The sequence below is a fragment of the Marmota flaviventris genome, chromosome 17 (genome assembly GCF_047511675.1).
Source record: "Marmota flaviventris isolate mMarFla1 chromosome 17, mMarFla1.hap1, whole genome shotgun sequence".
NCBI lineage: Eukaryota > Metazoa > Chordata > Mammalia > Rodentia > Sciuridae > Marmota > Marmota flaviventris.
Genome location: NC_092514.1, coordinates 42901292 through 42917698, shown reverse-complemented (window position 1 = coordinate 42917698; position 16407 = coordinate 42901292). Strand labels below are relative to the sequence as shown.

The 16407-nt window shown below is 35.7% G+C and overlaps 1 protein-coding gene across 1 annotated transcript in view; it reads left to right on the top strand.

Moving 5' to 3' along the window:
• The window catches only part of Brip1 (BRCA1 interacting DNA helicase 1), a 155211-nt gene that overhangs the window by 123295 nt on the left and 15509 nt on the right, over positions 1–16407 (top strand). Inside the window, exon 16 of the mRNA XM_071602934.1 lies at positions 13026–13138. Coding sequence (XP_071459035.1) covers positions 13026–13138 — 113 coding nt within the window. The remainder of the gene's footprint in view (positions 1–13025; positions 13139–16407) is intronic.

Below are 16407 nucleotides of genomic sequence, written 5' to 3'. Positions count from 1 at the left end.
AGCTTCAATTTAGAAATTTGACAGGTTCCTTTGAGAGGATATAAAATCATATGTCTTCCCTACCAACTTGAAAGCTCTTTGTCAGAGTGTATTGTTCTATTTTCTTTTCTAAAGCATGTCCTTTTGTTTGAAAAGTTATGAAATTACAGTTTCAATCTTTTATTTGAAATGCTTAGGATAAGTAGAATTTTGGGTTTTGGATTATTTTGGGGTTTTAAAAAAATTTGGAATATTTGTGCACATACGTCTATTTACATATATATGTAAATATAAAAATTAGGTATCTCTTGGATAAGGGTCAAGTCTAGATACAAAATTAATTTATTTCCATGTACACCGTATCCACATAGCTTGAAGTTTGTGCAATACCTTTAATGTGCTTGCATTATGACTATAATCCACTGCATGATGTCTGGTATCTGCGCCCAGGAGATTTCAGATTTGGGAGCATTTTCATTTTCAAATTTCCAGATTATGAATGTTCAACCTACACTGAAAAGACTGCTTTTTCTTGCATAGTTTTACATCTTCCTGAGAGTATAAACTCTGGTAATTTATCTTGAAAGTCCACAATTTTTCCGAGAATGTACGTTTAATTAGTCTAATACTACAAAAATATATACTTGCCTAGGAATACTAAATGGAAGATGTCCTTTAAGTTGACTAGCTGAAGGGAGCCCAAGCAGCTCCTGCTTTTTAATATTAGGTTAGCTAGTTGCTAAAAATCATAGTAAATTTCTGTGAGCTTTCAATCGCAGCAGTTTGTTGTAGGTAAATAAATTACTGTCCTTAAATTTTGGAACCATTTTTTTTTTTACTTACTTTATTTATTTATTTAGTAAGTAAGTACCAAGAATTGAACCTGGAGGCCCTTAACCACTGAGCCATATCCCCAGTCCTTTTTATTCATATATATATATATATATATATATTTAAATTTTGAGACAGGGTTTTGCTAAGTTGCTTAAGGCCTCACTAAGTTGCTAAGGCTCAAACTTGCAATCCTCCCGTCTCAGTCTCCTGTTGAGTCACTGGGATTACAAGTGTGTGCCACCGCACCAGGCATTTTTACTTAATTTAGATTTCTTCACTCATTCAGTTTTTAAAGAGGCAAAATAAACTTAACTTACCTAAGGAAACTCAGAAAAGCTATACAATGTCAGACTCTAGTGTTTCCATTCTTAAGTCAGACAAATCCTTGCTAGATTCAAATCCTTGCTCTACCTTAATGTTTTTAATCTTAATTTTCTTATTTGTAAAATGAAATAATAACATCTATTTTGCATGAACCTGTATGAAAGCTCAATAAGTGTTCCTATCATTACTAAGATCTTTGGCTCCCAGTTTTTCCCATTTTTGACTGTTTTAACTCCTGTCAATTTTAGCTCAGAGTTTAGACATTTCTTCTTTAACATTAAGCTAAATTTATCTTCTCCTTCAAACATATGTCTTTTTGTCTTCTCTGGGTGGATCATTGGACTCCTCTTAGTAGCTGGAAAATCAGAAAAATTTTTGGCTTTTTATCTCTTAAATAAGTTCCACATCTACATGGTCATGTAGGTCCTGTAGCTCCACAATGTATAACAACCCGGACCTCTTTTCCATTCCTTCATCCTTTGGAGTCAGGCTCTCGTTACCATTGAACCAAATTCATAACATATCTTCATTTCTCAACTCTCCTAACTTCTTCTGTACACTGTAATAAAAATTAATGTTTAATACATTTATTTGATAGTCATTTGTGCTTATATTCTTTTCCATTTACTGTAAGCTGTGGCTAGGCAGAAAATATTTTTTTTATTACTTTTATTTTTTATTTATTTTTTTAATTTTTATTGTTGGTTGTTCAAAACATTACATAGTTCTTGATATATCATATTTCACACTTTGATTCAAGTGGGTTATGAACTCCCATTTTTACCCTGTATACAGATTGCAGAATCACATCGATTACACATCCACTGATTTACATATTGCCATACTAGTGTCTGTTGTATTCTGCTGCCTTTCCTATCCTCTACTATCCCCCCTCCCCTCCCCTCCCCTCCCCTCCCCTCTTCTCTCTCTACCCCATCTACTGTAATTCATTTCTCCCCCTTGTTTTTTTTCCCCCTTTTCCCTCACTTCCTCTTGTATGTAATTTTGTATAACCCTGAGGGTCTCCTTCCATTTCCATGCAATTTCCCTTCTCTCTCCCTTTCCCTCCCACCTCTCATCCCTGTTTAATGTTATTCTTCTTCTCATGCTCTTCCTCCCTACTCTGATCTTAGTTACTCTCCTTATATCAAAGAAGACATTTGGCATTTGTTTTTTAGGGATTGGCTAGCTTCACTTAGCATAATCTGCTCTAATGCAAATTCTATGATTTGTCATTTTTTAATGCAAAGTAATACTCCATTGTGTATAAATGCCACATTTTTTTTTTTTATCCATTTGTCTATTGAAGGGCATCTAGGTTGGTTCCACAGTCTTGCTATTGTGAATTGTGCTGCTATGAACATCGATGTAGCAGTGTCCCTGTAGTATGCTCTTTTTAGGTCTTTAGGGAATAGACCGAGAAGGGGAATAGCTGGGTCAAATGGTGGCTCCATTCCCATCTTTCCAAGAAATCTCCATACCGCTTTCCAAACTGGCTGCACCAATTTGCAGTCCCACCAGAAATGTACAAGTGTACCCTTTTCCCCACATCCTTGCCAGCACTTGTTGTTGTTTGACTTCATAATGGCTGCCAATCTTACTGGAGTGAGATGGTATCTTAGGGTGGTTTTGATTTGCATTTCTCTGACTGCTAGAGATGGTGAGCATTTTTTCATGTACTTGTTGATTGATTGTATGTCCTCCTCTGAGAAGTGTCTGTTCAGGTCCTTGTCCCATTTGTTGATTGGGTTATTTGTTTTCTTATTGTTTAATTTTTTGAGTTCTTTGTATACTCTGGATATTAGGGCTCTATCTAAAGTGTGAGGAGTAAAGATTTGTTCCCAGGATGTAGGCTCCCTATTTACCTCTCTTATTGTTTCTTTTGCTGAGAAAAAACTTTTTAGTTTGAGTAAGTCCCATTTGTTGATTCTAGTTATTAACTCTTGTGCTATGGGTGTCCTATTGAGGAATTTGGAGCCCGACCCCACAGTATGTAGATCGTAGCCAACTTTTTCTTCTATCAGACGCCGTGTCTCTGATTTGATATCAAGCTCCTTGATCCATTTTGAGTTAACTTTTGTGCATGGTGAGAGAAAGGGATTCAGTTTCATTTTGTTGCATATGGATTTCCAGTTTTCCCAACACCATTTGTTGAAGATGCTATCCTTCCTCCATTGCATGCTTTTAGCCCCTTTATCAAATATAAGATAGTTGTAGTTTTGTGGATTGGTTTCTATGTCCTCTATTCTGTACCACTGGTCCACCCGCCTGTTTTGGTACCAGTACCATGCTGTTTTTGTTACTATTGCTCTGTAGTACAGTTTGAAGTCTGGTATCGCTATACCGCCTGATTCACACTTCCTGCTTAGCATTGTTTTTGCTATTCTGGGTCTTTTATTTTTCCATATGAATTTCATGATTGCTTTCTCTATTTCTACAAGAAATGCCGTTGGGATTTTGATTGGCATTGCATTAAACCTATAGAGAACTTTTGGAAATATCGCCATTTTGCTGATGTTAGTTCTGCCTATCCATGAACAGGGTATATTTTTCCATCTTCTAAGATCTTCTTCTATTTCTCTCTTTAGGGTTCTGTAGTTTTCATTGTATAAGTCTTTCACCTCTTATGTTAGGTTGATTCCCAAGTATTTTATTTTTGGGGGGGATATTGTGAATGGAGTGGTTGTCCTCATTTCCATTTCAGAGGATTTGTTGCTGATATACAGGAATGCCTTTGATTTATGCGTGTTGATTTTATATCCTGCCACTTTGCTGAATTCATTTACTAGCTCTAATAGTTTCTTTGTAGATCATTTGGGGTCTGCTAGGTATAGAATCATGTCAACTGCAAATAGTGATAATTTAAGTTCTTCTTTTCCTATTTTTATGCCTTTAATTTCTTTCGTCTGTCTAATTGCTCTGGCCAGTGTTTCGAGAACTATGTTGAACAGAAGTGGTGAGAGAGGGCATCCCTGTCTTGTTCCAGATTTTAGAGGGAATGCCTTCAATTTTTCTCCATTCAGAATGATGCTAGCCTGAGGCTTAGCATAGATTGCTTTTACAATAGTGAGGTATGTTCCTGTTATCCCTAGTTTTTCTAGAGTTTTGAATATAAAGGGATGCTGTACTTTGTCAAATGCTTTTTCTGCATCTATCGAGATGATCATATGGTTCTTATTTTTAAGTCTATTGATGTGGTGAATAACATTTATTGATTTCCATATATTGAACCAGCCTTGCATCCCAGGGATGAATCCTACTTGATCATGGTGCACAATTTTTTTGATATGTTTTTGTATCCGATTCGCCAGAATTTTATTGAGGATTTTTGCATCTAGGTTCATTAGAGATATTGGTCTGTAGTTTTCTTTCTTTGAAGTGTCTTTGTCTGGTTTAGGAATCAGGGTGATGTTGGCCTCGTAGAATGAATTTGGAAGTTCTCCCTCTTTTTCTATTTCCTGAAATAGCTCGAAAAGTATTGGTATTAGTTCCTCTTTAAAGGTTTTGTAAAACTCTGCTGTATACCCAACCGGTCCTGGGCTTTTCTTAGTTGGTAGTCTTTTGATGGTTTCTTCTATTTCCTCAATTGATATTGGTCTGTTTAGGTTGTCTATATCCTCCTGACTCAATCTGGGCAGATCATGACTTAAGAAATTTATCGATGCCTTCACTATCTTCTATTTTATTGGAGTATAAGGATTCAAAATAATTTCTGATTATCTTCTGTATTTCTGAAGTGTCTGTTGTGATATTGCCTTATTCATCCCGTATGCTAGTAATTTGAGTTCTCCTTCTCTTCGTTAGCATGGCTAAGGGTCTGTCGATTTTATTTATTTTTTCAAAGAACCAACTTTTAGTTTTGTCAATTTTTTCAATTGTTTCTTTTGTTTCGATTTCATTAATTTCAGCTCTGATTTTAATTATTTCTTGCCTTCTACTTCTTTTGCTGTTGTTTTGCTCTTCTTTTTCTAGGATTTTGAGATGAAGTATGAGATCATTTATTTGTTGGTTTTTTTCTTTTTTTAAGGAATGAACTCCAAGCAATGAATTTTCCTCTTAGAACTGCTTTCCATGTGTCCCATAGATTCCGATATGTTGTGTCTGTGTTTTCATTTATCTCTAAGAATTTTTTAATTTCCTCCTTGATGTCTTCTATAACCCATTGATCATTCAGTAACCTATTGTTCATTCTCCAAGTGATGCATGATTTTTCCTTCCTTCTTTTATCGTTGATTTTCAGTTTCATTCCATTATGATCAGATAAGATGCAAGGTATTATCTCTACTCCTTTATATTGTCTAAGAGTTGCCCTGTGACATAATATATGATCTGTTTTTGAGAAGGATCCATGTGCTGCTGAGAAAAAAGTGTAACTGCTTGATGTTGGGTGGTATATTCTATATATGTCAATTAAGTCTAGGTTATTAATTGTGTTATTGAGTTCTATAGTTTCCTTATTCAACTTTTGTTTGGAAGATCTGTCCAGTGGTGAGAGAGGTGAGTTGAAGTCTCCCATAATTATTGTATGGTGGTCTATTAGACTCTTGCACTTGAGAACAGTTTGTTTGATGAACATAGCTGCACCATTGTTTGGAGCATATATATTTATGATTGTTATGTCTTGTTGGTGTATGGTTCCCTTGAGCAGTATGTAGTGTCCCTCTTTATCCCTTTTGATTAACTTTGGCTTGAAATCTATTTTATTTGATATGAGTATGGACACTCCTGCTTGTTTCCGAAGTCCATATGAGTGATATGATTTTTCCCAACCTTTCACCTTCAGTCTACGTATGTCTTTTCCTATCAAATGCGTCTCCTGTAGGCAGCATATTGTCTTTTTTTTTTTTTTTTGATCCATTCTACTAGCCTGTCTCTCTTAATTGGTGAGTTTAAGCCATTAACATTTAGGGTTATTATTGAGATATGGATTGTTCTTCCAGCCATATTTGTTTATTTATGTTACTTAACATGGTTTGTTTTTCCTCTTTGATTATTTTTTCCCTTTACTGTACTATCTCCCACTGTTGGTTTTCATTGTTATTTTCCATTTCCTCTTCCTGTGATGTTTTGCCGAGGATGTTTTGAAGAGATGGTTTTCTAGCTGCAAATTCTTTTAGCTTTTGTTTATCGTGGAAGGTTTTAATTTCATCTTCCATCCTGAAGCTTAATTTCGCTGGATACACAATTCTTGGTTGGAACCCATTTTCTTTCAGCGTTTGAAATATGTTGTTTCAGGATCTTCTAGCTTTCAGAGTCTGTGTTGAAAGATCAGCTGTTATCCTGATTGGTTTACCCCTAAATGTAATCTGCTTCCTTTCTCTTGAAGCTTTTAAAATTCTCTCCTTATTCTGTATGTTGGGCATCTTCATTATAATGTGTCTGGGTGTGGATCTCTTATGATTTTGCACATTCGGCGTCCGTTAGGCTTCTAGGATTTGGGATTCGGTCTCATTCTTCAAGTCTGGGAAGTTTTCTCATATTATTTCGTTGAACAGATTGCTCATTCCTTTGGTTTGGACCTCTATACCTTCCTGTATCCCAATGACTCTTAAGTTTGGTCTCTTTATGTTATCCCATATTTCTTGGATGTTCTGCTCATGGTTTCTTAAGAGTCTCGCTGAGCTGTCTATGTTCTTTTCAAGTTGAAATACTTTGTCTTCATTGTCTGATGTTCTATCTTCTAAGTGTTCTACTCTGCTGGTAGTATTCTCAATTGAGTTTTTAAGTTGGTTTATTGCTTCCTGCATTTCTAGGATTTCTGTTTGTTTGTTTTTTATAACCTCTATCTCCCTGTATAGTTGATCTTTTGCTTCTTGGATTTGTTTATGTAATTCATTGTCGAAGTGATCTTTTATTGTCTGATTTTGCTGTCTAATGTCTTCCTTGAGACTCCAGATCATCTGAAGCATGTAAATCCTGAATTCTTTATCTGACATTCCATCTGCTGCAGTTATTACCTCTTCTAAAGTTGCGTTGGGCTGCATTGCTTGTGGTCCTTTCTTTCCTTGTCTTTTCATACTGCTCATGTTTCTTTCTGCTTGGTGAAACTGTTGTGTTATTGAATTTTCCCCCTATATATTTATATTGCTCTTGTATAGTTGCAAAGTCTCCCTTGCAGGGTCGGGCGGCGGCTGTGCTCCTCCTCCAATTGGGGTGATCTGTCTATCACGCCGGCGGACCGCTGGGCCCCTTCTCGAGGTCGCGTGGTCTGCCTACCTTGCGGGCAACAGCTGGGCCCCTCCTCCAATAGGGGTGATCTATCTACCATGATGGCGGGCCGCTGGGCCTGTTCTCCAGGTTGCAGGTCTGCCTACCTTGCAGGCGCGGGCGGCGGCTGTGCCCCTCCTCCAATTGGGGTGATCTTTCAACTAGGCCGGCGGGCCGCTGGGCCCCTTCTCCGGGACTCGCGGTCTGCCTACCTTGCGGGCGGCAGCTGGGCCCTTCCTCCAATTGGGGTGATGTGTCTACCACGCCAGCGGGCTTCTGGGCCTGTTCTCCCGGTAGGTCGCAGGTCTGCCTACCTTGCAGGCGCGGGTGGCGATTCTGCCCCTCCTCCAATTGAGGTGATGTGTCTACCACGCCGGCGGGCCGCTGGGTCTGTTCTCTCTGTCGTTTCCAGGTCTGCCTACCTTGCAGGCGCGGGCGGCGGCTCTGCCCCTCCTCCAATTGGGGTGATGTGTCTACCACGCCGGCGGGCTTCTGGTCCTGTTCTTCCGGTGGGTCTCAGGTCTGCCTACCTTGCAGGCGCGGGCAACAGCTCTGCTCTGCCCCTCCTCCAATTGGGGTGACGTGCCTACCACGCCGGCGGGCCTCTGGGCCTGTTCTAGAAAATATTTTTAAACTCCCCTTTATATTCCTAAAACCTAGCATAGATATCTTACACCAACCCAAAAGTACAAATATTGAACTGAATTCAAGTTTCCTTTCAGCTCTAAAAATTTTTTTCTTCATATTATGTCAGTTTTTCTACTTTGAATGTTGTTTTTAAAGTGTCTACAGCATTCTTGAGAGATGCTTGAAACTTCCTTCATTCAGTGTGAAAAGTCTAAAATCATAATACATTCATCTTTCAGTATCTGTCGGGGATTGGTTTCAGAACCCACTGTGGTTATCAAAATACACAGATACTCAAGTCCCTTGTGTAAAAGGTGTAATATTTGCCTATATCCTATGTATATCCTCTCATATACTTCAGGTCATCTATATTATTTATAATACCTAATACAGTGAGTATGAATGCTACATAATAGTTGTTATACGGTATTGTTTAGGGAATGACAACAAGGGGGAAAAGTCTATACATGTTTAGTACAAGACACAATTTTTTTCTGAATATTTTCATTCTACAATTGGTTGAATCCACTGATATAGAGCCCAACAATATATTTCTCTTTCGCTCAGAACTTGCATTTTACTTTTTAAAGGATAAATTTTTTTACAAGGAAATTTCATTAATTTATCTGTGTGTGTGTGTGTGTGTGTGTGTGTGTGTTTGTATGAGTAGATTAGTCTGAATCATGTATGCCATATAAACATTTTAAAAATAATTCACTCTAGTGATGATAAAGTTTTAAAGATTTAAGAGTAGAGGGCTTTGAGGGCTGGGATTGTGGATCAGAGGTAGAGTACTCACCTAGCATGCATGAGGCACTGGATTCAATCCTCAGCACCACATTAAAAAAATAATAATAAAATAAAGATTGTATCCACCTATAAATAAATATTTTTAAAAAGAGTAGAAACTTTTGAGACACTACATATTATATCAAATGCATTAGTGCTATTTCAGCTTTGAATTTTATTTGTTTAGATCAATAGTGAATGCATTTATATATTAATTCTTTTACACCAAAAATGTGTCTTCGTGTATGTGAAGTTTCTTTCTCTTATTTATGTGTTTTATTGCTTCTGTTAACTCTTAATTCAAATTCTTTTTCCTTCTTCAAAATTGTTATTAAATTTGTTGGATGAATTTTTATTTCAGTTACTGTATTTTTTGTTGTAGCATTCTTCTTTGAACTTTTTAAAAATAATTTTTACTCTGCCGAGATTCCCTAAATTTCATTTATTAAACAGTATTTTTTATATGTATTTATAACAGCTACTTTTAAGTCTTTGCTGTTGTCTTCCTCTTGGCTGGTTTCTATTGACTGCTCTCTTTTATTTCTCCCCTATTTTGGGTTACTTTTCTTAATAATTTTTATTATATACTAGACATTGTGGATGGTACATTACAGAGATTCTGGATTGTGTTCCTCTGAAGAATATTAATTTTGTTCTTTGTAGGAATTTCAATTAGAGTCTGATCATCTTGGACTTGTGTGGGCATGACTTAATGAAATAGTTAATCAGGGGAGACTTGGGGAAAACTCAAAGCATCCGATCTTAAACATCCTCTTCCCAGTGGATCTTGTCACAGTTTGGTTTAATTCTTTTTTTTTTTTTTTTTTTTTTTTGAATATTTATTTTTTAGTTATAGGTGAACACAATATCTTTATTTTATTTTTATGTGGTGCTGAGGATTGAACCTGGTGCCTCATGCATGGTAGGTGAGCGCTCTACCTCTGAGCCACAACCCCAGCCCTGGTTTAATTCTTTACTGGGGTTGGTTAGAATAGGATTCACTCTGAATTGTGATCCTTATTTCTAACTTGACACTTGGCCTTTCATGTTTCAGATGGTTGGGGGTTAACAGGTGGTAACAACATATCTTTAGTCTGGCTGAGCCAGAATTCCAACATCTTCAGACATTCCTTAACTATTTTATTCTCTGTTCTACTCTCAACTTTAATTAGGTGCTTTCTGTTAAGTCTTGGGTGGTATTGTCATATAGACATGCTTCCAGACCTTCAATCAGGAACTTCAGAAGACCTGCATGTGGACTATGGGACTGTTCTCCATACTACTTTATTTGCTTTGCCCTACCAATACCAGAACCGTCGAATGCTCTAAACCAAAGCTTCCTAAATAAGCTCAACAGAATCACTGTGTTCTATAATGCAGCTCATTGCACTGTGATTGGGAAATTATACCCATAGGAAGGTTGAAATGCTTACCTCTTGAGTATTCCTTTTCTTATGAGGTGCTGTTGACCCTTTGTCCTTTGCTGCTGACAGCATTGCCTCATATGCTTTGTTCAATTTTGTGGTTGTATAAGGTAGGAAATTTAGTCCTAGCTACTTCATCATAACTGGCATGGAAATGAAATTATCCTTCTTTAAAATACTTGCCATTCTTATATATGAAAAGTAGCATTTTATTTTAGTATTCCTGGTTACTAGTAAGGCATCTTATTTATGTGTATATAAGCTATTTGCATTTTTGCTACTAATAACAATTTCATATGACTTCCACTTTTTTTAGAATTTTGTCTTAGACAGGTGTGGTGGTACATGCCTATAATCCCTCTGACTCGGGAGGCTGAGGCAGGAAGATCAAAAATTTGAGGCCAGCTTGGGCAACCTTAGTGAAACCCTGACTTAAAATTTAAAAAGTAAAAAGGGCTGGAAATGCACCTCAGTGGTAGAACACTTGCCTAGCCTATGAAGGCCCTGGATTAAATCCCCAGTAGTGGCAGAGAGGTGGAGGAGCCTTTTAAAAAAATATATGTAGAAATTCTTTGTGTATAAAGATATTATTTATACTTTATGTTATGTAGTGTCACTTTTTTTTTTTAAAGAGAGAGGGAGAGGAGAGAGAGAGAATTTTTTAATATTTATTTTTTAGTTTTCGGCGGACACAACATCTTTGTATGTGGTGCTGAGGATCGAACCCGGGCCGCTTGCATGCCAGGCGAGTGCGCTACCGCTTGAGCCACATCCCCAGCCCAGTGTCACTTTTTTTAATCTTCATTTTTGGATTTCTTTTACCTTAGAAATTTTAATTTTCAGGTAGAGAGTTTTATCAAAACTTCCTCTGTGGCTTTTGTTTTATAGTCTTGCTTGGATGCTCTTTCCTGCTTTAGGATTATAAAATTATTTTCTGTATTTTCTTTATAACTTCTATAGTTTTTCAATATATCCTGGATTTATTTTAACAATGACAAAAGATAGATATCCAACTTTACTGTTTTTTAGTGATAACTTTTTCAAAGGTTATTCCTAATGTTCAGTCATTTATCTTTTTCTCTCTGATTTTAAATTCCATCTGTAATATGTGCAAAATAAGGAATGGTCTGTTTCCAAACTCTTCTGTTTTCCAATATTCTCTTTTATTAGGTCCCATATCAGTATTGCACTATTTAAATAAGGATATGTTTTGACATCTACCTGAAAAATCATTTTTATTTTATACCATTTTTTAAAGTTAACTTTGGAGTTATTTTATTCAGTTCAGTACAATTTACAGAATGAGTTTATTGTTGAGGATGTCTTGAAACAGTGTTTAGATATAGGACAATATGCACAATAGAACAGAGATTCCTGAGAGGAAGAAAATATAGAAAATGAACATCCAGTTGTACCATATTATTTCCTGGAGATAGTTACCAGGTCACATTACATAGTGCAAGAGAATAAACTCAAACTGAGCTCCGCAGTCTCAGTGAGAGGTAGAGACAGAGTTTAAGGAGGGCATGGCAACAAGAATTTGCAGAGTGCCAGAGAGGATGGAGCTATATAGAAAGAAAGTTCCAAATGCCTGAAAACAGGTCCCCTTGACTCTTTGGTTGACTAGTAATTGGCACATACATAAGAGGCCAAGAAGAGGAGTCAGAACAATTTCTTGAACTTACAAAGGGATGGGAATAATTTGTATTCTCACTAGCCAGAGTGAGAGGGAGGGACCCTAATAATACATATTAATATTTTGGAATATAATCAACAGAAGAGTTTCACCCTTATGCTGGGGATAAATTAACCCTAAAGGCTGCTCAGGATCTGTCCTAAGAACATGTAAAATTAACCCTCAGAAAAAATCAACTGGTTCCAAGTAACCTAGCTACACTCCAGTAGAAATACGACACTATTAAAATAATACAACAAAATCCAGTAACTATTGATGCAATATTTACAAGGTCAAACAGTCTAAACATACCAATTAAAAAGCAAAGATTATAGGTGAACACCTGTAATCCCAGTGATTTGGGAGCTAAGGCAGGAGGATCACAGGTTTGAGGCCATTTAGCAAGACCCTGTCTCAATATATAAAAAGGGGCAGGGTACATAGCCCGGTGATAAAGTGCCCTGGGTTCAATCCTAGTACCAAAAAAAAAAAAAGAAGAAGATGATGATGATGAAATTATCAGATTGGATAAATATAAAAGAATGAACTACTTATATACTTTTTAACATGAATTAATTATAAAAATGCTAAGCAAAAAAAAGTTGCAAATGATTACATACTGTATAACATTTACGTGACATTCTTGAAAAGGCAAAACAAAGCAGATCACTTGTTACCAGGGCCAGTAGTAGAGGAAGGAAATCAACTGAAAAGAGATAAGAATGAACTTTTAATGGCAATAAAAAGTTTTATACCATGCAATCATGGTAGTTACAGAACTATATGTTTGTCAAAACTCATTTACTTGGGGGCTAGCTCAGTTGGTATATTGCCTGCCTTGCATGCACAAGGACCTGGGTTCAATCCCCAGCACCCAAAAAAAATAAAAATAAAAAGCTCACCTACTCACGTACTGCAAGTATGTGAATTTTACTGTATATATATTATCTCAAACCTGACCTCATCACACAATTAAATGCATGAGGGATTTAAGGGAATAAAAGGATGAATAAAACTATTTTAAATGAATGGGGGAAAAAAGTGAAAAAAAAAAAAAAATCTCTTCACCCTAAAAAAAAAATACTCTAAATGTTAGAAGTTAATATGATTTTTAAAACTAAGCTTTAATTGTCTACCACATTTCTAATATGTTTTTAAATTATTAGGTTGAACTAAAGCGACAATATAATGACCACCATTCAAAATTGAGAGGTCTTTTACCTGGCCGTCAGTGGTATGAAATTCAAGCATATAGGGCCTTAAACCAGGCCCTAGGTAGGTAAGTAGAGTAAAATTTATTATTATGTTATTTTAATACTATCTGTGATCCCAACTATATGTAGAACTAGCATTGCTACTTTACTCTTTAATAAGTGTGGTAAATTTTTATTTAATTAGAACCCTAAGAAGATATATTTTTAGTGTTAGAGGTCCCAAATCAAGCTTGAAAAAAGTAAATAGAGTAAATTAGACCCCCCAAAATCCTCAAAATTTGCTAAAGTTTAAAGAAAGTTTATAATGGCTAAGCAATGAGTGGCATACAGAAGCTTAGTAAATGTTTATTAAAAGAAGCTCACCAACAAACCAAAAAATTTTCTTATGAACATCAAAACCCTGAGGTTTTGATGTTCATAAGACAAAATATAATTTCACCTATAAATAATTTTATAGGTGAAAATTGTTTATCTCACCCAAAATATGTCAGAGAACAAAAGTGACATGCCAGCTGTGAGAGGAAGTATTCTGTTTGCAAAGGATACTCAGTCACTAACGATGTATAGAATACTTTGTATTTTATAAAAGTTACTTAACAAATACGTCTATTACAGAGCGCAGTAAGCTCTTGAAGTTACATCATTTTTATTCTTTTTTATATAAAGAAGGCAACTAATAAAAAAAAAGTATTTTCATTTTAATGTCATTTCTAAAGTTTAGATAACAATTGGCTGCAATCTACATTGTCAGTGTCTTCTCTGCATAGTAATAATATTGATGGATAACCTTGAAACTGAAGAATATTGAATAATTTTAAAAAGAAAAGATAAAATAGTTACTTTTTAAATAGTGTAATTGGCAGTAAAGCTATGGTCCTAGTAGTGAAGAACACCAATGAAACATTTAATCACTCCACCCCTGGTACTGGGGATTGAATCCACGGACACTGTACTACTGAGCTATATATCTTCAGCCCTTTTTATTTTTTGAGACAGGGTCTCTATTTAGGCAGGCCTCAGACTTGCTATCTTCCTGCCTCTGCCTCTCCAGTTGCTGGGATTGCAGGTATGTGCCACTTTGCCCAGCTAACATTTACTCATAATACTTCTTTTTCCAGGGATTCTGGTCCTTCAAGATATGTGCTTTGTGAAACAAGTTTTTGAATCAACATTTTATGCCATAATTTCTTATTGTAGTCCAACTTCCAAATTTCAAACATCATACTCAGATTTTGTACAGACTAATTTAAAATGTTATATTCTCTATTTGTAAAATGTAATTAGCTTATTCATGTAATATTTTGTTTCCAAGGAAGCTGTAAGATTTAGAAATAATTTAAATAAAAGAAACAGGTTAAAGCTGGGCACATACCTGTACTCCCAGTGATATATGAGGCTAAGGTAGGAGGATCACAAAGTCAAGGCCAACCTCAGCAACTTAATGAGATGCTCATCAACTTAAAACCTGTTTTGAAATAAAAATTAAAAAGGGCTGGAGATATAGTGGTAAAGCACCCCTGGATTCAATCCTCAGCACCAAAACAAACAAATAAATAAATAAAATTATGAAAAATTAGGCTAAGAATAAATTATGCAAACATATCACATGGCATTTGCAATTCAACCAAAAGACTCACAGTTAACACTAATGTGACATAACCAAATCCAGAATTTAGATTTTTTTCAACTTGTGTACTCTGCACATAAGCAAGTTGTTTTTGAGTTTGCATGTTACTAATTACATAGAAATTTTTTTTTCACCCACTGTTCTCCCCATCATTTCAAATTGGCATTTTGTATGTGTTTCTCTTCAAACTAAATGACTGAGTTCTATTTTTCAGCTACTGATATCCTGCTACCCTTTTCCGCCTAGAAATTCCATTTTACTTGGCATCAAATTGCACTGCAAATTGTTCTTGAAATATTTCATTTCCTTTCTGCCTGTTTTGTTTGAATTTTAGTATTCAGCTAATAGTTTGTAGGGGAGGTTTGAAAAAAATCAATATATATTGTATATATTGTACTGGGAACTGAACACAGGGGCACTTTACCTCTGAGCTATATTCCTAGTTCTTTTTTTACTTTTTATATTGAGATAGGGTATCTAAATTGTTGAGGCTGTCTTCAAACTTGCAGTCCTCCTGCATCAACCTCCCCAGTTACTTGAATTACAGGTGTGTACCACCGTGTCTGGCTTTATATTTTAAAGTTCTTTACTTTCGGTTACTATAATCAGCTTCAGGAAAATAAATATTCTTAATTGAATTGATTTTTTTTTTTCTTTTTAGTATAAACAGTACCTTGGATTTCAAGAAACCATGAGAAGCCAAAGTAACCTTCTTTGTGGGCTGGGGATGTGGCTCTGAGGTAGAGTGCTTGTTTAGCATGTGTGAGGGCCTAAGTTCCACAAATAAACAATACCACACACACAAAATAAATAAATTAAATAAAAATCATGGACACACCCAGCTCTCATTTTACTGATTTTTCAGGTAAACAGCATTAAAAGTAGCAATTTGTTAGAAAGAAACATATCCTTTTAATAATCAATAAAAAATTTAACAATTATCTAGGTGTAGTGGCACATTCCTGTAATCCCAGCTTCTTGGTAGGCTAAGGCAGGAGGATCACAAGTTTGAAGTCAGCCTGGGCAATTTAGCAAGATTCTGTCTCAAAATAAAAAGGTCTGATGATGTGGCTCAGTGGTAGAGCTCTTATGTATGTATGAGCCTTAGCATGTGTGAACCCCTGAGTTCAATCACCAATATCACACGCAAAAAAAAAGTTTAAATAAAAAAGTAAAGATCAAATAAATATTTCACATTATTTGTTGAGACTCATAATGTATGTTAATTGATAGAAAAGGCACTTCTATTCTGAGGTGCTCTTTTTTAAGTGATACATCTTAAAAATCTAAAGTAATCAAAAATCAATTGATTATTTTAATACTGTCTTTTTTTAAAGCCCATGTGGATTATTAAAGTACTTGGAATAATATTACTCTATGAAATATAATAACAGTCTTCAAAAACATACCAGATAGTTTTGTAACCAGGTTTCAACTGCACTGAGTTTTTTCACTAGTCTGCTTTACTAAAAGTAAACTCTTTTCTCAAGTGAGCATAATTTATTTGAGCAAGGCAATATGAAAACAATGGGAAAAGGAAAGATAGAGCCTTTTTTTCTCTTAATTGTTTTATTAACATAAATATCTCAATAGGATACTTTAAACAGAAATCAAGGACTGGGGATATAGCTCAGTGGTAGAGTGCTTGCTCTGTCCTAGCACTGCAGGGGGAAAAAAAAAAAAGAAGTGGACCCAAAATAGAATGGT